Consider the following 23,141-nt stretch of genomic DNA (forward strand, 5'->3'; position numbering starts at 1 on the left):
GGGCACCTGTAGTCCCAGCTACTCAAGAGGCTGAGGCAGGAGAATGGCGTGAACCCAGGAGGCGGAGCTAGGAGTGAGCCGAGATCACGCCACTGCACTCCAGCCTGGGCAACAGAGCGAGACTCCATCTCAAAAAAAAAAAAAAAAAAGAAATGACAGCCTCATTTCTTCTATTTTCATGAAATAGTCTGTCAAGTACTCAAATAAGAATAACCTTACACTGTAGTCATTGTATTAGTCCATTTTCTCCCTGCTGATACAGACATACCCAAGACTGGGTAACTTATAAAGAAAAAGAGGTTGAATGGTCTCACAGTTCCATGTGGCTAGGGAAGCCTCACAATCATGGCTGAAGGAGAAAGGCACATCTTACATGGCAGCAGGCAAGACAGAATGAGAGCCAAGAGGAAAGGGTTTCCCCTTTTAAAACCGTCAGATCTTATGAGACTTATTTATCACAAGAACAGCACAGGAAAGACTTGCCCCCATGATTCAATTACCTCCCACTGGGTCCCTCTCACGACACATGAGAATTGTGGGACCTACAATTCAAGATGAGATTTGGGTGGTGACACAGCAAACTGTATCAGTCATTCTTTTAAAAAGTAAAAATGGTGTTCCATGAAAAAAGTAACTAGTTCAGTTCAAAACCCTGAAAGGGCCTCAGACTGTAGAATATGCAGACTACACTTTGGGAACCACTGCTTTATGGTAAAGAAAAATTATCAGTCACCTTCAGCATTTGCAACAAGAATAGCATATCATTTTCTGGCCAGGTACGGTAGCTCACGCCTGTAGTCCCCCACTTTGGGAGGCCAAGGCAGTCAGATCACTTGAGATTAGGAATTTGAGACCAGCCTGGCCAATATGGTGAAACCCTGTCTCTACTAAAAATACAGAAATTAGCTGGGCATGGTGGCGCATGCCTGTGATCCCAGCCACTCTGGTGGCTAAGGCAGGAGGATCACTTGAGCCTGGGAGGCAGAGGTTGCAGTTAGCCAAGATGGTGCCACTGCACTCCAGCCTGAGTGACAGAGTGAGACTTTGTCTCAAAAAAAAAAAAAAATAGCATACCCCTTTCAAATCACTTCTTATATTTTTGTGTGGTTGCCAGAAGTGGTAGAAGTAGACATTGAAATGGCAGGAGTTCAAAATATTTGGAATAGAATAAAAATATTTTTGACCTGGAAGATCACAGTTGGCAAATGCTGGACTAGGTGATACTGTTACATAAATGATCTAAAAATGACCTTTGGGGCCGCATGTTGTTTACTTCTTCACAGCAACCAGAACTGTTAGCTCAAAAGCCCATCAGCACCAAATCAAATTTTTACACATCCAATTGTTTATAGCCTACATAACCAAATTATTAGCCATCTAGAGCCCACCTGCTTTACATACCCTGCAAACTACACTCAACATCTACGATCCATAGATAAAAACCCCAGGCTATAAAAGACCCCAACCCACTGCTGCCCTATGGAGCTCTCTAACCTAGAGACCTCCCAGTCTTGCTGCTAAACAACATCATGACACATACACCCTCTCTAGTCCTCCAGGAATGCTCTTACCCTGCTCCTTCTGGGTAGTGGCCATCCTATACTGTTGTTGCCTTTGGAAGCTCTCATGCTGTGAGGAACTTCCTGGCATACAAACCTGTCAAAGCGCTGTCCAAAAAGAGCTTGTTGTGTCCCGCTGCCACCTTGTGGTCACATCTTTTTCTTTGTTCTGCCCTGAAATCCTTCAGATTCACTACAGTTAGATGGTATGCCATAACATAAAACAAAAAGTGTTTATATGTCCAAAAAGTTTGTGAAGTGCAGCATGCCACTATTATGAGTGTTAATTTGTCAAAGACTGTGAGAAATACTATACCTAAGAAACTGTTTAACTTTATGTGTCCAAGCATTTCCAAATTTCTAGCACAGAACACTTTTTTGATTAACCTAGCCAACCTATTGTTATTTTTCTGATCCCTGATTTCACAGAATAGGAAAGTGAGATATTGAAATGTTATCTGTGGCAGGGTGCAGTGGCTCATGCCTGTAATCCCAACACTTTGGGAGGCCAAGGTGGGTGGATCGCTTGAATGCAGGAGTTTGACACCAGCCTGGGCCACATAGCCAAACCCTGCTTCTATAAAAATTTTTATTTAATTAGCTGGGCATGGTGGTGCACACCTATTAGTCCCAGCTACTCGGGAGGCTGAGGTGGGAGGATCACTTGAGGCCCCAGGAGTTTGAAACCAGCCTGCACAACATTAACTGAGACTCGCTGTCTAATAAAATAATAATAGTGCTAAGACTAGAACCAAAATCTTAAGATATAGTAAAACGAGCACTGATCCCATCCCCACCATCTCTCCAGAACATCAAATAAATCACTTAAGTCTTATGGATCTCGACTTTGCCTTGTGCATAATAGCCAATTATCAAAACATTGAGAGATCTAATATTAGTAATAATGCAAGAGGCCGGGTGCGGTGGCTCACGCCTGTAATCCCAGAACTTTGCGAGGCCGAGGCAGATGGATCACTTGAGGTCAGGACTATGATACCAGCCTAACCAACATGGTGAAACCCTGTCTCTACTAAAAATACAAAAATTAGCCAGGCGTGATGGTGTATGCCTGTAATTCCAGCTACTCAGGAGGGTGAGGCAGGAGAATTGTTTGAATGCAGGAAGCAGAGGTTGCAGTAAGCCAAGATCACGCCACTATACTGCAGCCTGAGCAACAAGAGCAAAACTCCGTCTCAAATAAAATAAAATAAAATAAAAATAATAATGCAAGACTTCATACAATGTATTCAACCTTGAGTCATCACATCAAAAAAAAATAAAATTTTTAAATAGTTCATATAAAATGGCTTTTATTAATAAACTTTCTTTAAAGAGAAAAAAGTTGAAGAAATTTTAACTATCCAGATCATTTCTAGTCTTCCCACTTAACCATCAGTACCCCTAAATCTTCTATAATGATATATTTTTGCTAACATCATTGAATGGAAGTAAAGTGGGCTAACATGTTCACCTTGTATTTGATTTTTAATTTCTTCTTTTTCCAAGGAATATAAATGCTGGTTGTGTTTGTGGGGGTTTTTTGTTTGATACATGGAAGCCCTTTATTCTTTCATGGCACCTTATATAACATGATTCCTCTTATATATTCATATGATTGCTCGCATATGAGTATTTAAGACTTATTTATATTCTATAGAAAGTATTTACTATACTTGCATATGCATGTGCAATTATCTTGTTACCCTCAAAGCAACGTGACTCCCAAATTAGCACTGCTCACTGTAATTTCCCATCAGATCTCCTGAATTAACCTATTTTCTCAACTATGTCTCTAAGTATTTATAAAATTTCTTAACCTTGGTCAGACTAAAACATAACTTCACATTATGAATTAGGACTTGAAACTATTATAAGTACTCTGAGTCGGCTTCTGCTGAAGAGATAAAAACTAAGCTGCTATTAGAAATATGAAAATTATAGTTTTGGCTGGGTGCAGTGGCTCATGCCTGTAATCCCAGCACTGTGGGGGGACCGAGGCAGGTGGATCACCTGAGTTCAGGAGTTTGAGACCAGCCTGGCCAACATGGTGAAACCCCACCTCTACTAAAAATACAGAAATTAGCCAGGCGTGGTGGCGGGCGCCTGTAATCCCAGCTACTCGGGAGGCTGAGACAGAAGAATCACTTGAACCCGGGAGGTGGAGGTTGCAGTGAGCCAAGATTGTGCCACTACACTCCAGCCTGGGCAACAAAGAGCAAAACTCCATCTCAAAAAAAAAAAAGAAAGAAAAATATAGTTTTATAGTTGTTACAACAGCATGAAAATAATTTTTAAACTTACTAAATCTTTTTTTTTTTTTTTTTGAGATGGAGTTTTACTCTTTGTTGCTCAGGCTGGAGTGCAGTGGCGCAATCTTGGCTCACTGCAACCTCCGTCTCCCGGGTTCAAGCGATTCTTCTGTCTCAGTCTCTCGAGTTGGGATCACAAGCGGGTGCCACCATGCCTGGCCAATTTTTTGTATTTTTAGTAGAGATAGGCTTTCATCATTTTGGCCAGCCTAGTCTTGAACTCCTGACCTCAGGTGATCTGCCCACCTCGGCCTCCCAAAGTATTGAAATTACAGGTGTGAGCCACTGCACCTGTCCTAAAACTTACCAAAGCATTTTAATTCCATTAGGTCTTCAATGATTATCAATAAGTTCAACTTACATACCTTTGCTAATCTCCTGCAACAGACATGCATTGCCTTTTCTCATAATTATCTAAGCATATTTCACAGTATTCAAAGACATGGAGGATTTTAGAAGAGCAATAAAGGAGTTAGAGACTCCTTATGTTTTATCCTGAGAGGCAGGAGAATCCAACAGGAAATCTGCTGCTTTCAATTTAGTTGACTTGAATTTTAATCTTAGGATTTGTTTCAATCTGATCTAAAGGAAAGTTCTTTTTTTTGAGACTGAGCCACTCTGTCGCCCAGGCTGGAGTGCAGTGGCACCATCTCAGATTACTGCAACCTCAGCCCCCCGAATAGCTGGGATTAAAGGTGTGCACCACCACGCCTGGCTAATTTTTTTTTGTATTTTTTTAGTAGAGATAGGGTTTCACCACGTTGGCCGGGCTGGTCTTGAACTCCTGACCTCAGGTTATCCACCTGCCTCAGCCTCCCAAAGTGCTAGGATTACAGGTGTGAGCCACCGCACCCAGCCAGCAAGTTCTTTATGTAGATTCTGGATAATATAGACATCAAGATTAGCCACAAAGAGCCAAAACAGTATTTAAAATTTTTATTTTTTATTTATTTATTTATAAATAGAGACAGCGTTTCACCGTGTTGGTCAGACTGGTCTCGAATTCTTGGGCTCAAGCGATCCACCCACCTTGGCCTCCCAAAGTGCTGGGATTACAGGCGTGAGCTGCCATGCCCAGCCAAAACAGTATTTTAAGACCCAAGTGGTTTGCATCAGGGTTTCCCTTTAATTAAAGCTGATTCCTTGCTTAAAGGATAACTCATTTTTTTATTTCATATTTTTCTTAATTCTATATTATTCTGTTTCCTTGTTATTCATTCATTTCATTCATTACTAATCCTGCATGACATGTTTATTTTTGCCAGATCAGTGTAATGAAACACTAGGACTTTGATCATTATTTGTAAAAATGTGTTCAGCCGTACTTTTTTCACTGTGTATTCTATAAAAATGTCTAAATTACATTTTCCTTGAACATTTGAAAAAAATACTTTGTTAAAAGTTTGTATTTCTCAGCCGGGCACGGTGGCTCACGCCTGTAATCCCAGCACTTTGAGAGGCCGAGGCGGGCAGATCACAAGGTCAGGACTTTGAGACCAGCCTGGCCAATATAGTGAAACCCCGTCTCTCCTAAAAATACAAAAATTGGCCGGGCGTGGTGGCGGACGCCTGTAATCCCAGCTACTTGGGAGGCTGAGGCAGGAGAATCACTTGAACCCAGGAGACAGAAGTTGCAGTGAGCCGAGATGGCACCATTGCACCCCAGCCTGGGTGACAGAGCGAGACTCCGTCTCAACAACAACAACAAAAAAGTTTGTATTTCCCATAGTTTCTTCTTCTTCTTGGTGTTCCAAGTGCTCCTACCATGAATCTTTCAAAAAATACTCTCCATCTATATTGTCATAGATTTTTACAGAGGTGGTCAACAGTTCCTTAGAGGTTGGGAGGCAGAACGCTATACCTTTCCTCACCCATCATAAGGATCAAGGCTGACAGTCCTATAAGAAAAGTGAGGTTAATAAGAGAAAGGCGTAACAGGTTTATTTGGTCAAAGATTTATAGGAGACTTCAGAAATGAAGAGCCAAACACCCAGGGAAGACTGCTTGTTTTTATGCTTATGAAGTATGGACAGCCATGTAGAGTTGTGACTGGAGAAGAGAATGAGCTAATAGTAACAGAGTGGAGAAACCCAGCAAGGCCTGTTTGTTCAGATTCTTCTCGGCCTTTCTGTGTGACATTCCTTTTCCAGGGTATAGGGCGGGGTCCACTCTGGAATGAGGGCCTTATGATCTATCCGACAAGGGTACATCAGAGAATTTCTTTATGGCCAGCTCCTGGGCAGAAAGGCTGGGGAAGTTTAGAGTAATATTTGTAGGTTTTATGTCTTCCTTTGGGGAAGAGTTCTAGTTTCTGTGACCCACCTTGGGGAAGAGGAATCCTGGTTTCTGTGACTCACTTGGGGAGAATGAAGGGTAAGAGATAGGAGGGCAGGAGAAGGTCAGAGACCTTGGTTCTGAGGCGGATTCTAAGGCCTTCCAATGTCCTTTAGTTCAAAGTACGCAGCATGCCAAAGTTGCCATACTTTGGGGAACCCTTTTCTGAGCCCCAACAAGGTCATCTATACAACTCCTTCATTTTAAAGATAAGGGAACAGAGATACAATTGATTTAAGTGGCTTGCCCCACATCTTAGAAATAGTTGATAGAACTGGAAGTAAAACCTAAGTCATCTGAACCACAATCTATAATTCCTTCCTGAGCCTCTAGTGTAAAGTGGCTTACCTGTTACTAGGATAGGGAAACAAATAGGAAGGTGACATCAAGCATCAGTTGTGTGATTAGCATAAATGACCCGTTAGCTCTTTTTCAGTCTGGAGAGTATGTGTTTCTTTTTTCTTCTTTTCTTTTTTTTTTTTTTTTGAGACGGAGTCTCAGTCACCTAGGCTGGAGTGCAGTGGTGCAATCTCGGCTCACTGCAAGCTCCGCCTCCCAGGTTCACGCCATTCTCCTGCCTCAGCCTCCTGAGTAGCTGGGACTACAGGCACCCACCACTACGCCTGGCTAATTTTTTTGTATGTTTAGTAAAGACAGGTTTCACCGTGTTAGCCAGGATGGTCTTGATCTCCTGACCTCGTGATCTGCCCATCTCGGCCTCCCAAAGTGCTAGGATTATAGGCATGAGCCACCGCACCCAGCCAAGAGAGAGAGTATGTGTTTCTATAAAATGTTCTGCCAAGGGATTATGAAATACTTAGCGACCCCATAGTTTTTCCCTGTAGCATAATGAAGGCATTGAATATTCTTATTTAAACCCACAGTCCTAAATATCTATCTTCATAGGAAGAAGCTGCCTAAGGAGACTAATATAATACTGCCATCTGGCATCAAAAATTTTAAATTACATAAAAACGTTCCATGCTTACTATTGGAGGGAAAAGCATCTTCCTATAATGTGCAATAGTGAATTCCCACAGAAGAGTGACAAATGTAGACAGAAGACAAATATTTATATATAACGTTTGATAACTAACATATTCACAACTTGGAAAAATGCCAAAATTATTGTAGATTACACCAGCTAAAATGAAATTGGGAAGTGTTGGCTGGGTGCGGTGGCTCACACCTGTAATCCCAGCACTTTGGGAGGCCAAGGCGGGCAGATCATGAGGTCAAGAGATCGAAACCATCCTGGCCAACATGGTGAAACTCTGTCTCTAAAAATACAAAAATTAGCTGGGCATGGTGGCACGCACTTGTAGTCCCAGCTACTTGGGAGAATGAGGCAGGAGAATCGTTTGAACCTGGGAGGCAGAGGTTGCAGTGAGCCGAGAACATGCCACTGCACTCCAGCCTGGCGACAGAGTGAGACTCCATCTCAAAAAACAAGAAAGAAATTGGGAAGTGTTAAGTCTCTAATTTTGTTCTTTTTCAAAATTCTATTGACTGTTCTGGGTCCCTCCAATTCTCATACAAATATTAGAATCATCCATTTCTTTTTGTTGTTGTTGTTGTTGTTGTTGTTGTTGAGACAGGGTCTCTGTCACCCAGGCTGGAGTGCAGTGATGCCATCTCAGCTCACTGCAGCCTTGACCACCAGGGTTCAAGCAATTCTCCCACCTTAGTTCTCCAAGTAGCTGGGACAACAGGTGCACACTACCACTTCTGGCTAATTTTTGTATTTTTAGTAGAGACGGGGTTTCACCATGTTGCCCAGGCTGGTCTTAAATTCCAGCCTGGAGTTTAAGCTCCAGCCTTGAGCTCAAGCGATCCGCCTGCCTTGGCCTCCCAAAGTGCTGAGATTACAGGTGTTAGCCACCCTGCCAGGCCCCATCTTACCGATTTCTGCAAACAATAAAAAGCCAGCTTGTATTTTGATGTGAATTTCACTGAATCTGTAGGTAATTTGGGAAATATTGCTATCTTAATAATATTAAGTCTTTTGGTCTGGATTTTTTTATTTAGATCTTTAATTTCTTTCAATAATGGCCTATAGTTTTCAGAGTATAAGTTTTTCACTTTCATTCGATTTATTCCTAAGTATTCTATTATTTTTGATGGCAACATAAATGGAATTACTTTCTAGTTCATTTTTGGATTATTCATTGTTGGTATATAGAAATACATTTGATTTTTATATATTGTTCTTGTACCTTGCTGAACTCATTTATTCTGTTTTTTTAGTGAATTCCTTGGGATATTGTATACACAATATAACATCATCTACAAATAGTTTTAGTTCTTCCTTCCAACCTGAATGCCTTTTCTTTTTCTTGCCTAATTTCCATGGCTAGAACCTCTGATACAATGTTGGATAGAAATGGCAAGAGTGGACATCCTGGCGGGGCACGGTGGCTCACGCCTGTAATCCCAGCACTTTGGGAGGCCAAGGCGGGTGGATCATGAGGTCAGAAGATCGAGACCATCCTGGCTAACACAGTGAAACCCCATTTCTGTTTTAAAAAAAATACAAAAAATTAACTGGGCGTGGTTGAGGGCGCCTGTAATCCCAGCTACTCGGAAGGCTGAGGCAGGAGAATCACTTGAACCTGGGAGCCAGAGGTTGCAGTGAACCAAGATCACATCATTGAACTCCAGCCTGGGCAACAAGAATGAGACTGTCTCAAAAACAAAAGAGTGGATATCCTTGTCTTGATCCTAGGGAGAAAACATTTAATTTTTCACTATTAGCTATAGGTTTTTCTTGTTTGTTTTTGAGACAGGGTCTTGCACTGTTGCTCAGGCTGGAGTGCAGTGACATGAACACACTCACTGCAACCTCTGTCTCCCAGGCTCAAGCAGATCCTCCTACCTCAGCCCCCTGAGTAATTGGGACTACAGGCATGTGCCAGCACACTCAGCTAATTTTTAAATTTCTTTTGCAGAGACAAGGTCTCACTATATTTCCCAGGCTGGTCTTGAACTCCTGGGCCCAAGTGATCCTCCCACCTTGGCCTCCCAAAATGCTGGGATTACAGGCATAAGCCGCTGCACCCTGCCAGCTATGGGTTTTTCATAGATGTCCTTTATCAGGTTGAGGAAGTCATCTTCTATTCCTAGTTGGTTGAATGAGCATTGGTTTTTGTCAACTGGTGTTTTGTTTTGTTTTGCGAGACTGAGTCTTGCTGTGTTGTCCAAGCTGGAGTGCAGTGGCAGCATCTCAGCTCACTGCAACCTCTGCCTCCTGGATTCAAGCGATTCCCCTGCCTCAGCCTCCTGAGTAGCTGGGATTACAGACACCCACCACCATGCCTGGCTAATTTATTTTTTGTATTTTTAGTAGAGACGGGGTTTTCCCATCTTAGCCAGGCTGGTCTTGAACTCCTGAGCTCAGGTGATCAGCCTCCCGAAGTGCTGGGATTCCAGGCATGAGCCACCGCACCCAGCCAAATGGTGTTTGTCTATTGAGATGATCATGCGGTTTTAGTTCTTCGTTCCATTAGAATGGTGTAGGTGGTAAGCTGAATAATGCTCTCACCCACCCAATGATATCCATGTTCTAATGCCCAAAATGTGAGTATGTTATGTTACATAAAGTTGCCAATGGAATTAAAAGTTGCTAATCAGTTGATTTTTAAGTAGGGAGATCATCCTGAATTATCTATGTAGGCCCAATATAATCATAAGGGTGCTTAGAAGTAGAAGGACAGAGAAGGACCATAGAGATGGCAGCTTGAGAAGGACTATGCCCAATGATGCCCACTTTTTTTTTTTTTAAGACAGAGTCTCACTCTGTCACCTAGGCTGGAGTACAATGGCGTGGTCTCGGCTTACTGCAACCTCCGCCTCCCTAGTTCAAGTGATTCTTCCACCTCAGCCTCCCGAGTAGCTGGGACTACAGGCGCGTGCCAGGATGCTTAGCTAATTTTTTTTATTTTTAGTAGAGATGGGGTTTCACTATGTTGGCCAGGCTGGTCTTGAACTCCTGACCTCATGATATGCCTGCCTCAGCCTCCCAAAGTGCTGGGATTACAGGCATGAGCCACCGCACCCAGCCCAATGTTGTTCACTTTAAATAAGCAGGAAAGAATGCAAGGAATGTGGTAGTTTCTAGAAGCTAAAAAAGTAAAGGAAGTAGATTCTCCTGTAGAGCCTCCAAAAAAAAAGATAAAACTTGCCTCTCAAAAGTAATGCAGACCTGCCCACACCTGATTTTAGCCCAGTGAGACCCATTTTGGAATTCTGACCTTCAAAACTGTACAATAACAAATTTGTTGCTTTAAGCCACTAAGTTTGTGGTAGTTTGTTCCAGCAGCAATAGGACATTAACACAGTATATCATACTCATTGATTTTCAGATGTTAAACTAACCTTGCATTCCTATGATAAATCTCAGTTGGTCATGGTATGTAATCCTTTCTTCTAGTGGCTGGATTTGGTGTGCTGGTATTTTGTTGAGCATTTTTTAGTCTATATTAATAAAAGATCCTTGTCTGCAGTTTTCTTTTTATGTGATGTCTTTGTCTGGCTTTGGTATCAGGGTAACACTGGCCTCACAGAAAGAGTTGGAAAGTGTTTCCCCCCTCTTCTATAGCCACCCAGCTTTGTCATGGTTGCCATTTATATGGTATGTCTTTCCATTCTTTTACTTTCAACATAATCTGAACCTATCTTTGATTTAGATTTCCTCTACAATAACCAATAATATTTTTATGACCATGAATAAAACTGCATTTATCTTACTAGCTACTTTTTTAAAAAATGGAATTGTAAACCTTTGTTTTCCCAATGATAATAACTTTTCATTTCTATACACTCTCTGGTTCTCTTACTGGCAATAAACCTTGGTATTTTTGCTTAATTTTGTTGAACTTAAAATAAAATTTTGTCACTGTATATGTTGGGCCCATCTTTTTTTTTTTTCCTACTGGTCTGTGAAATCTGTCTAGGAACCACCAAATTACAGGATTTCCAAGACTGGGTTAGAGATAGGTTGTATATAAAACATAAGTTGTAGCTATGGAAACAAGTCTGTTAAACTTATGAGTAATATTTAAACTAACAAAATGTTATCAGTATTTTTGCTTTAATTCAGATTTTTTAAAGACATCCTAAAACTAGGATGGAAACCATATCAAAATCACGACTGTACATTGTGAAAAACTGAAAACATCTAAATGTCCAATAATATAGATCGGTTAAATTACAGTGTATTTATATAATGGTTATCTATTTTAAATCATATTTTATAATAGTATTATACAGACATGGAAAAATGTTCAACTACAGGTCAACTTGTCACGTTCTGGTGACTACTACGTCCTCTAACCCTTTGGGTGTGTTGCAGCTTCCCAAGGTGGTTTATTGGCTTTCTTTAATCCTACTTTTTTGGTAAATATTCCCTTAACTAAATGCTGTTCAGTCACTCCACTTTAGTGAATCATCTATTTCCAGCTAAGATCCTGAAAAAAGTTATTAACCATTAACACAGGTTAATGGTGAAATTACACCATTACTCTGGTTGGTGGAATTATGATGAAATTACACAGAAAACAACAAATGCCGTTTTTTTTTTTAAACAAGTAATACTGTGATAGGTGCACTACACCTAATAATAGTAAGGGCTACCATTAATTATTAGCAAGTTAGTTGTATACTGTGCTTTATAGATCACCTCCTTTAATCCTTTAAATAACTGTGTATTAACATCATCTCCAGTTAGACATGAGGAAACATTAAATATTTATTATTGTCAATTAATATCTTGTCATTGTTTTCTTTTATAGATCATTCACGAGAAGTGTTGGAGCAATTAGTAGGCCCAAACAAACTAAAGCAAGTGACATGGACTGTTTATTGATGCTTTTTTGAAGATGATCAATGCTAGGAAAGCTTATCAAAACTACTTTCCCAGGAAACCATCTATAGAGATTTGCATTCTATTTAATGTTAACACTACTTTTAATTATTTTATTGTCTTAAGTTATAACTCTCAGAGAATTAGCTAAGTCTTGGTATATACATGGTTTGTGCTTTACTCTTAAACATCTTAATAGTGCTATTATTCTATATGTTGGATGAGTCATTATTTTTGAAATGATAATCCTAGCATGAACTCTGATCTATGGTGTTGGATTTTGTTTTTAAAATAACTTTAAAATTAACTGTTTTCCCTTGAGATTTCCTTCTCCTATGTAGGTATTTGAGCTATTGTTATAAGCTTACCTGTAAGTATAAACCTTGGGAGAATCTAAGTAAACATATTTCTAAAAGCATAGTTACCTTCCTATTTTCTGGCTCTTAGCTTCCTGGAGAATTTAAATACCCATTTGCCAAAAGCAGACCTGAACATCAAGCCTGTTTTTATTTTTTTTAATTTTTTTATTATACTTTAAGTTCTAGGGTACATGTGCATAACGTGCAGGTTTGTTACATATGTATACTTGTGCCATGTTGGTGTGCTGCACCCATCAACTCGTCAGCACCCATCAATTCATCATTTATATCAGGTATAACTCCCCAATGCAATCCCTCCCCCCTCCCCCCTCCCCATGATAGGCCCCAGTGTGTGATGTTCCCCTTCCCGAGTCCAAGTGAACTCATTGTTCAGTTCCCACCTATGAGTGAGAACATGCGGTGTTTGGTTTTCTCTTCTTGTGATAGTTTGCTAAGAATGATGGTTTCCAGCTGCATCCATGTCCCTACAAAGGACGCAAACTCATCCTTTTTTATGGCTGCATAGTATTCCATGGTGTATATGTGCCACATTTTCTTAATCCAGTCTGTCACAGATGGACATTTGGGTTGATTCCAAATCTTTGCTATTGTGAATAGTGCCGCAATAAACATACGTGTGCATGTGTCTTTGTAGTAGAATAATTTATAATCCTTTGGGTATATACCCAGTAGTGGGATGGCTGGGTCATATGGTACATCTAGTTCTAGATCCTTGAGGAATTGCCATACTGTTTTCCATAATGGTTGAACTAGTTTACAATCCCACCAACAGTGTAAAAGTGTTCCTATTTCTCCACATCCTCTCCAACACCTGTTGTTTCCTGATTTTTTCATGATTGCCATTCTAACTGGTGTGAGATGGTATCTCATTGTGGTTTTGATTTGCATTTCTCTGTTGGCGAGTGATGATGAGCATTTTTTCATGTGTCTGTTGGCTGTATGAATGTCTTCTTTTGAGAAATGTCTGTTCATATCCTTTCCCCACTTTTTGATGGGGTTGTTTGTTTTTCTCTTGTATATTTGTTTGAGTTCTTTGTAGATTCTGGATATTAGCCCTTTGTCAGATGAGTAGATTGCAAAAATTTTCTCCCATTCTGTAGGTTGCCTGTTCACTCTGATGGTAGTTTCTTTTGCTGTGCAGAAGCTCTTTAGTTTAATTAGATCCCATTTGTCAATTTTGGCTTTTGCTGCCATTGCTTTTGGTGTTTTAGACATGAAGTCCTTGCCCATGCCTATGTCCTGAATGGTACTACCTAGATTTTCTTCTAGGGTTTTTATGGTATTAGGTCTAACATTTAAGACTCTAATCCATCTTGAATTAATCTTCGTATAAGGAGTAAGGAAAGGATCCAGTTTCAGCTTTCTACTTATGGCTAGCCAATTTTCCCAGCACCTCAAGCCTGTTAATTCTTAAAAGAATTTAGGCATTTGTTTCACTGAAATGAAGTGACTTATTAGCCATTCAGCGTATTAGTATTACAGAGGCTCTTGCCCAGCCTCTTAGTTCATTGATTTTTATGGCTACTCTTCCCAATTACATTTTATTCATCTGTAAGCTTTCCTTCCTTAGCAAAATTGCATTCAAAAATGTGTAAAAATGAGTACATACAGAATATCACTACAGAGATTTGTATCTTCAGGTTCTATTGATTTCACATTGTGAAATAAACAGCAAAGGTCTTAGTTTTCAAGTGAAAACTTTTTGGTAATCACAAAATTACCTGACACATACCATGCTTAAACCAGCCCCCAAATTTAGCATATTCATTTTGCCATGAGCCTGTCTTGTTGAGATTGTCTTAAAAGATTCCTTATTTTGCCTCTGATGTAGTGAAAAACGGGGTAAGTATGCTAACTTTCTTGTGTATGTTGGGGGGTACGTATTCAGCTCCATTTCTTGTCCTTACTATTGCTTTATAAATGTGGTATGTTTATAGTGTGGCTACATATGCTGCCACTGCAAAGGTGGCATATATGTATATATGTGCAAAAAGGGTAAGGCCTGTTCTATCTATGAAATTTTTCTAAAGATGAATTCAATAAAATTTAATACAGAATATTTAACCAAGTCAATCGTATTTTCCCCTTTTTGCAGAAACCAGTTTCGATCTAAGTTGTGAGCTTCTTTGGGTCTATGAAGGATTTATCTTCCTAAAACATTTGGCAGTTTTATTTTCCTCCTTTTTTTATGTTGCTAGTTGTATTAATTATTTCTCACCACTCTGTTTAAAATATCTGTACCCCATCTAGTACCCAGTATTCCCTATGACCCTTACCTCTTTTTCTCCTTACTACCTATCACCATCTGATGCCTGTTTTACTTTTCATTTGTTCATTATGTCTCCCTACTCTAGAATACAAATTTTGTAAGGACAAAATATTTATCTTTTTTTTTTCATTGCTGTATCCCTATATCCCCAGTGCCTAGAACAGTGCCTGATATATAATAAGCACTCAAATATTCGTTGAATAAGTAAATATGGAAAGAAATAAAGGAGGAAAGAAAGAAACACCCAGTAATACCCAGCCTGGCCAATGTAGCAAGACTCCGTGTCTACAAAAAATACAAAATAAAAAAACTAGCCAGGCATCATGGTGGTGCATGCCTGCAGTCCTAGCTACTAAGGAGGCTGAAGTGAAAGTCGAGGCTGCAGTGAGCATGGTCACATCGCAGAACTCCAGCCTGGATGAGAGAGCAAGACCCTGTCTAAAAACAAAACAAAACAAAAAACTCAACAACAACAACAACAAAAATTTCCAGTCTCTAGTCTGATTTATATGTTCTAATATAAAGAGATTGGAAGTCATCATTCCCATCCTCACAATAAGAATAAAGCTGAATAAACTGAAAAATCAACAACACTTAGATCCATTATAGAATTAAGGTTAAAGAGAAAATGCCTCACAAATTAGAAATGCAAATACAAAGAACCACAGCTTACAGGGAACAGAAGCCTTTTGCTGGAGCCAGTACCAGTAGGAACATTTATGCTATAATTCCTGAGTTGCTGGAGGCTCCATGTGGATGGACTTAAGAATCAAAAGCTCCAGCCTGGTGCAGTGGCTCACACTGGTAATCCCAGCACTTTGGGAGGCTGAGGCGGATGGATCACCTCAGGTCAGGAGTTCGAGACCAGCCTGGCCAACATGGTGAAGCTCTATCTTTACTAAAAATATAAAAATTAGCTGGGCATGGTGGTGCATGCCTGTAATCCCAGCTGGGCGTGGTGATGCATGCCTCTAATCCCAGCTACTTGGGAGGCTGAGGCAGGAGAATCACTTTAACTCAGGAGGCAGAGGTTGCAGTGAGCCAAGATCGTGCCATTGCACTCCAGCCTGGGCGATAAGAGTGAGACTGTCTCAAAAAAAAAAAAAAAATCAAATGCTCCAGGAATCTGTCCATAACCGTTATCTCACCAGGTGTGGCAACCCTGCCATCACTCTGCACCTACACTGCTTCTGGGAGCTGCCTAATTCACAAATTGTTCTTTGCTCAATTAAACTTTGTTAAATTAAACCAACTCAAGGGGGCCCACTCCTAGCGGAGACACCAGACTTTCATAGTTTTACCTCCAGGATACCTACCAGGTTCTCAGGGTGAGGATCAGAGAAAAATCCCTTCTGGTACGAGGATGGGGAAAGTAATCATTTTGAAATATGCCCAAGCATTCAATTCCAGCTCTCAAGGGAAACTATTTTACCAGAGCCTAGCTGACCTGGGGGAAAGGAAGTACCCAGCTCCAGCCTCCTCAAGCCTTCCTGTCTCACCAAAGGGACAAAAGAAAAGCTGAAAGCACTTGTGAAGGTCACAGCAGGAGCACAGGCTGACTTAACTGACTGAGACTTAATCACAGAACTATAGAACATACCTTCTCCCATACTTGATCACATCAATTAGGCTACTGTATAATAACAGGGAATTACAGGTGAAAAAAACTGCAAGCTTCAGACTCTAGGGAAGTCTGAAGGAATCTCTAGGGAAACTCAAAGATAACAGGGGAGACAATAGCAAGGACACTAGAGGAAAATTTAGCCTATAATAGCTACACTACAGCAAACAATAGCCCTACCCAGATTTTAAAACCTCATGCTACCTTAGTTTACCTGCTTATTTATCCAATACATCATGTCTAGCTATCAACAAAAAATTACAAGGCATGCTAAAAGACAAAAAAACAGTCTGGAAAGACAAGCATCAAAACCAGACTCAGATATGGTAGACATTTTAGAATTATCAGATCATAAATTTAAAGTAACTGATTAACATGCAAAAGGCTCTAATGTGAAAAGCATACAACATGCAAGAATGATGGGTGACATAAGCAGAGATAGAAGCTATAAGAAAAAATCAAAAGGAAGTGATAGAAATAAAAAACATTGTCAGGCTGGTGTGGTGGCTCACACCTGTAATCCTAGCACTTTAGGAGGCCAAGGCGGGTGGATCACCTGAAGTCAGGAGTTTGAGACTGGCCTGGCCAACATGGTAAAACCCGGTCTCTACTAAAAATACAAAAATGAGCAATCCCAGCTACTCCGGAGGCTGAGACAGGACAATCGCTTGAATGTGGGAGGCGGAGGCTACAGTGAACCAAGATATGTGCCACTGCACTCCAGCCTGGGCAACAGAGCGAGACTCCATCTCAAAAAAAAAAAAAGCCCAGAGTTCAAGGCTGCAGTGCCCAATGATTAAGCCTCTGAATAGCCAGTGCATTCCAGCCTCAGAGCAGAGACTCTGTCTCTAAAAAAAGAAAAAATATATATATTCTTCTATGTTTTGTTTTGTTTGTTTAATTAAAAGTTACATCACAGTTCTTCTCAACTACAGAAACAGATCCGGCTACAATGTTTAATTCCTCTGCATTACTTAAATTAAATGCTGCCACCAGTGAGTATGGCATTGTATAATCATATTTTTTCAGTGGTTAAAATAGAAAAAAAATGCAGATAAAGATGTGTATAATTGGCATGCATAGAAATACAGAACCAGTTACATGACAAAAGTAAGCAAAACTCTAAACCTTCATATTTTAAAAACAAGATTTGCCATTTAACAAGAATTACATTCATTAAACTGGAGAGTATCTCCTATAGAGAAAACTTTTAGAGTCAGATCCAAACATTACTATATTCATACTTGGAAGCACTTCGACAACTCAAGGCTGAAAATCCCACACTGTGCTTGTTGTCAGTCCACTGTTTTCCTGCCTAGTAGGCTCCAAAAGTGAATATTCTACCACTTTGTGCAGGTGATGCTGAATGCTGTGTCCACTGAACTGGGGCCGCCCAGGGTCACCAATCAGTACTCGAGTTCTATAGGTCCAGAAGCACTTCTTCAGCCACTGATGAAGACTGTCTGCAAGGTTTTCATCATAAAACATATCGCCAAGAACAACAAGGTCCCACTTATCTTGTTCCAAATTCAAAATGTTTTGGATTAAAATAGGAAAAGGATTCAGTCGGTTCAATTCACAATTTAGTGTAATAGCCATTCCTGCAACTTAAAAAAAAAAACAAAAACACAAAATGAATTGGTATATGCTAGGCTGTTATAATTCCCTGTTGATTAAATAATTTAGAAGATCTGCTAACAATATATTTTTCTTCCTTTTTGTTGAAAGTTGTTGTTTAAAGTAAAGAAGTATAAAGGTTATCTCAATATAAGCTATACCACAATTTCCAAATACATGACTGGATATCCTGAAAACAAAACAAACAATTCAAAACACCTAGAAATGCTGAGAATTTTAGGAATATTTGCTGATTTCATTAACCAAAATATTTTGTTTTTTTACTGTGAACAGGGAAACAAGCCTTGGGCTTGATTGAGCATGGCAATAAATTAGAACTGAGACCCCTTGGCTGGGCGCAGTGGCTCACGCCTGTAATCCCAGCACTTTGAGAGGCTGAGGCAGGCGGATCACCTGAGGTCAGGAGTTTGAGACCAGCCTGGCCAACATGGTGAAACCCTGTCTCTAATAAAAATACAAAAATTAGCTGGACGTGGTGGTGCATGCCTGTAGTCCCAGCTACTCGGGAGGCTGAGGCAGGAGAATCACTTGAACCCAGGAGGTGGAGGTCACAGTGAGCTGAGACCATGCCACTGCACTCCAGCCTGGGCAACAGAGTGAGGCTCCGTATCCAAAAAAAAAAAAAGAACTGAGACTCCTTTATAAAATAAAGGTTTTCAAAGACTATATTCTCAGTGAAAGGGTAGACCAGAAGAAAATCAGATCAAATAAAAACTTACCTGTCTCAGCCTGTGTTCTAATGGAATAAAAATCACCCTCAAAGACAGGCCAACACTCACTTGGGTTTGGGGTCAAATAAACACTATTTACTTATTTCAGGAAATTCCTAACCCATAAATTAACATAAGTGCTCCCTCCAGGATGTCTGGCAGACACAAATCCTCTTGGGAAAAACGTACCATCTACTCCGACCTCAGGGGATTCCTACAGATAACGTCCCAGTGCGCACAGATTCACAATGTCTGATCACAAAATACATACGACGACAAGCTACCACACTGAGCATGTGTACATATTTATTCTAGAGAAGAAAAAAAGATGAGCCTTAAATATTTTAAAATATGAATCCTTACTAGGGTCTATGTCATTGGCCAAGATCCTTGATGCCCCGCTCATCTTAGCAGCAATAGCTGTTGCTCCACAGCCACTCCCAAGATCTAATACAGATTTTCCTCTGACAACATCAGGATTATCCAAAAGATACCTAAATTAAAAAGAAAGGAGAAACATAGAGAGATGAGGAAAAATAAGTGTTGGGAACAGGCCCCCCAAAATCTGGCCATAAACTGGCCCCAAAACTGGCCATAAACAAAATCTCTGCAGCACTGTGACATGTTCACGATGGCTATAACGCCCACACTGGAAGGTTGTGGGTTTACCGGAATGAGGGCAAGGAACACCTGGCCCACCCAGGGCAGAAAACCACTTAAAAGCTTTCTTAAACCACAAACAATAGCATGAGTGATCTGTGCCTTAAGGACATGCTCCTGCTGCAGATAGCTAGCCCAACCCATCCCTTCATTTCAGACCATCCCTTCATTTCCCACAAGGGATACTTTTAGTTAATCTAATATCTACAGAAACAATGCTAATGACTGGCTTGCTGTTAATAAATACATGGGTAAATCTCTGTTCGGGGCTCTCAGCTCTGAAGGCTGTGAGACCCCTGATTTCCCACTTCACACTCTATATTTCTCTGTGTGTGTCTTTAATTCCTCTAGCGCCACTGGGTTAGGGTCTCCCCAACCCAGCTGGTCTCGGCAAATAGGTATCCAAAAAAAGAAAAGGAAAAGAAAGAAAAGACATGTCCTTAGGTTGACTGGACAAAAGAAATAGTGAAACGTAGCAGAAGAACTTGGTCCAACCTTGGCAAGTTTGGTCTGACTGGAGTGACACAAAAAGTCCATCTCCAGAGCTGGGCAGAGGTGGCAGAAGAAAGGACCTAGTCATTTGGTCTTTCTCTTCAGCAGGTATGAAGCACAGTACCACACAACTGACTAATCATGCTATTCAAGTCAACTTTTTTCAAAAAAAAGTTGTAGGCTGGGCACGGCGGCTCATGCCTGTAATCCCAGCCCTTTGGGAGACCACGGCAGGCAGATCACTTGAGGGCAGGAATTCGAGACCAACCTGGCCAACATGGCAAAATCTCATCTCTACTAAAAATCCAAAAATTAGCTCGGCATGGTGGTGTGTGCCTATAGTCCCAGCTACTCAGGAGGTTGAGGCAGGAGAATCACTTGAACCCAGGAGGCAGAGGTTGCAGTGAGCTGAGATTATGCCACTGTGCTCCAGCCTGGGCGACAGAGCAAGACTCTATCTCAAAATTAAAAAAAAAAAAATACAAAAATTAGCGAGGGGTGGTGGCGGGTGCCTATAGTCCCAGCTACTCAGGAGGTTGAGGCAGGAGAATCACTTGAACCCAGGAGGCAGAGGTTGCAGTGAGCTGAGATTATGCCACTGTGCTCCAGCCTGGGCGACAGAGCAAGACTCTATCTCAAAATTTAAAAAAAAAAAATACAAAAATTAGCGAGGGGTGGTGGCGGGTGCCTGTAATCTCAGCTACTCGGGAGGCTGAGGCAGAATTGCTTGAACCAGGGAAGCAGAGTTTGCAGTGAGCCAAGATTGCACCACTGCACCCCAGCCCGGGTGACACAGTGAGACTGTTTAATCATCCTGGCTAACACGGTGAAACCCCATCTCTACCAAAAATGCAAAATAATTAGCCAGGTGTGGTGGCGGGTGCCTGTAGTCCCAGCTACTTGGGAGGCTGAGGCAGGAGAATGGCGTGAACCCGGGAGGCGGAGCTCACAGTGAGCCAAGATGGCACCACTGCACTCCAGCCTGGATGACAGAGCGAAACTCTGTCTCAAAAAAAAAAAAAGAAAAAAAAGTCTCTAGACCCGCAAAACTCATTATGTCAAAAGGAAAGTTAAGCCTGGAGGCCAAGTTAGGGAACACTGTCCTTTTCTCATGAATAGATAGCTGTTACTTCACAACCTTGTGTCAAAGCGCTATACATTAGCCAGACCCCTACAAAAGGAAAAGGTCTCAGGGATCTCCAGATGACTGCCCTCACAAATTGCTCATAAATTCTTTGCAGACCCCTAAACCTTTCGAGATGTATCTCCTCCCATTAACAAAAACATATCAACTCTAACTTTAGTCTGCTACCTAAGTCTAACTCCTTGTCCATAAAACTAAAGTGTTAAATTTCATACTAACAATGTCCATTACAAGCTTATCTTCCTGGGTACAGAATAAAAACAGGATAAGGCTAGGTGCAGTGGCTCACACCTGTAATCTCAACACTTTGGGAGGCTGAAGTGGGGAGGATCACTTGGGCCCAAGAGTTCGAGACCAGCCTGAGCAACATAATGAGACCCCGTCTCTACAAAAAGTGCAAAAATTAGTTGCTTATGGTGCCACATGCCTGTGGTCACAACTACTTGGGAGGCTGAGATGGGAGGATCACTTATGCCCAGGAGGTCAAGGCTGTAGTGAGCAAAGATTGCACCACGGCACTCTGGCCTGGGTGACAAAGTGAGACCCTGTCTCAAGAAAAAAAACAGAATGAGAGCAATCATTCCTTCACCTACCCTGAGACATCTACGTAATTAACTCTTCCTTACTCCCTATTTTCGAATGTTCACCTTATGTAGAGCATAGATTTACTGGGCACTGACTAAAATCTCACAAGGATGTAATCATTTGCCTCACTGCCTAGCCCACCGTTTCCACATGCCTTTTCCTCTTTAAAGAAATGTATAGCCAGGCACAGTGGCTCATGCCTGTAATCCCAGCACTTTGGGAGGCTGAGCAAGTGGATCACCTGAGGTCAGGAGTTTGAGACCAGCCTGGCCAACATGGTGAAATCCCGTCTCTACTAAAAATACAAAAACTAGCCAGGTATGGTGGTGGGCGCCTGTAATCCCAGCTACTCGGGAGGCTGAGGCAGAAGAATTGCTTGAACCCATGAGGCAGAGGTTGCAGTGAGTAGAGATCAAGCCATTGCACTCCAGCCTGGGTGACAGAGCGAGACTCCGTCTCAAAAAAAAAGAAAGAAAGAAAGAAAAGAAATGTATAAATGTCTGGGCGAGGTGGCTCACGCCTGTAATCCCAGCACTTTAGGAGGCCGAGGTGGGTGGATCACCTGAGGTCAGGAGTTTAAAACCAGCCTGGCCAACATGGTGAAACCCGTATCTACTAAAAATACAAAATTAGCCAGGTGCGGTGATGCATGCCTGTAATCCCAGCTACTCGGGAGGCTGAGGCAGCAGAATCGTTTGAACCCGGGAGGGGGAAGGCTGCAGTCTGCCGAGATTGTGCCATTGCATTCCAGCCTGGGCAACAAAAGCAAAACTCCATCTCAAACAAATCTCAAACAAAACGAAGGAAGGAAGGAAGGAAGGAAGGAAGGAAGGAAGGAAGGAAGGAAGGAAGGAAGGAAGGAAATGTATAAATACTGTGCCTCCTAAAAACCTCTTAGAAGAGCACAGGCCACAAACTTCTCTGTGACTTGAATTTTTCTTGGGCTTAACAAACCTTGGCTGGTTGAGACTCATGCCTCAGTCTCTCATTTGGGCTGACAAAGTATTGAATACTTAGTACGTTCCAGAAACTACCAAGCACCAGGAATTAAGACTGACAAAATACTGCTAAAACAAAGACTAAAATTAAGTAAACTCAATCCAAGAGGCACTGTCTCCTCTAGACTAAATCATAGAGTGACTTTCCTGCTGCCTGAATTGTAGTATAATGACCTTTCTGGTAAAACCCAAAGTCCAGTTCAGCCAAGGAATTTGGACTGGGGCTAAACAGTTACCAAACAAGTGAAGATGGATGGGGAAACACTGAAATAACAAATTTCAGCTGACTCTTGATCTTAGGATTGGAGTAATAAGGAACAGTGGGTATTACTGAGGCAGGAGAATGGCAGAGGAAGTCAGGGGTGAAGGGGACCCATTGGACATAGGCTAGCTGAAGCAATATCAAAAGCAAAACATACAAGATAGCAGAAACAGGACATATGAAATAAGAGAGTAAGCACTAATAGATAAGGGAGTGAGCAATGAGTTGGAACATGCAAGATAAGGAAAATAAGTTGAAAGGGCTTGCAGTAGCAATTTGGTTACAAGAAATAAAAGATAAGCAATTTTGTCGGGAAAGAT

General features: G+C 41.2%; 2 protein-coding genes across 5 annotated transcripts in view; one reads left to right on the forward strand and one right to left on the reverse strand.

The window, feature by feature from the left end:
• AMN1 (antagonist of mitotic exit network 1 homolog (S. cerevisiae)) overlaps positions 1-12,276 on the forward strand; it is a 56,838-nt gene extending 44,562 nt beyond the window's left edge. Inside the window, exon 6 of the mRNA XM_011934141.1 lies at positions 11,992-12,276. Coding sequence (XP_011789531.1) covers positions 11,992-12,065 — 74 coding nt within the window. The 3' untranslated portion in view covers positions 12,066-12,276. The remainder of the gene's footprint in view (positions 1-11,991) is intronic.
• Positions 11,275-23,141, reverse strand: part of METTL20 (methyltransferase like 20) — a 30,428-nt gene continuing 18,561 nt past the window's right edge. For 3 of the 4 annotated variants that reach the window (XM_011934079.1, XM_011934078.1, XM_011934080.1), the window contains exons 3-4: positions 19,044-19,174; positions 16,538-17,939 (exon numbers count right to left, since the gene is read on the reverse strand). In XM_011934079.1, the coding sequence (XP_011789469.1) occupies positions 17,596-17,939; positions 19,044-19,174 (475 nt within the window). In that variant the 3' untranslated portion in view covers positions 16,538-17,595. Of the gene's footprint in view, positions 12,563-13,842; positions 17,940-19,043; positions 19,175-23,141 lie in introns of those variants that run through there. The other variant, XR_001000862.1, reaches the window with a different exon arrangement.

The sequence above is a fragment of the Colobus angolensis genome, unplaced genomic scaffold (assembly GCF_000951035.1).
Source record: "Colobus angolensis palliatus isolate OR3802 unplaced genomic scaffold, Cang.pa_1.0 Scaffold131, whole genome shotgun sequence".
Lineage (NCBI taxonomy): Eukaryota > Metazoa > Chordata > Mammalia > Primates > Cercopithecidae > Colobus > Colobus angolensis.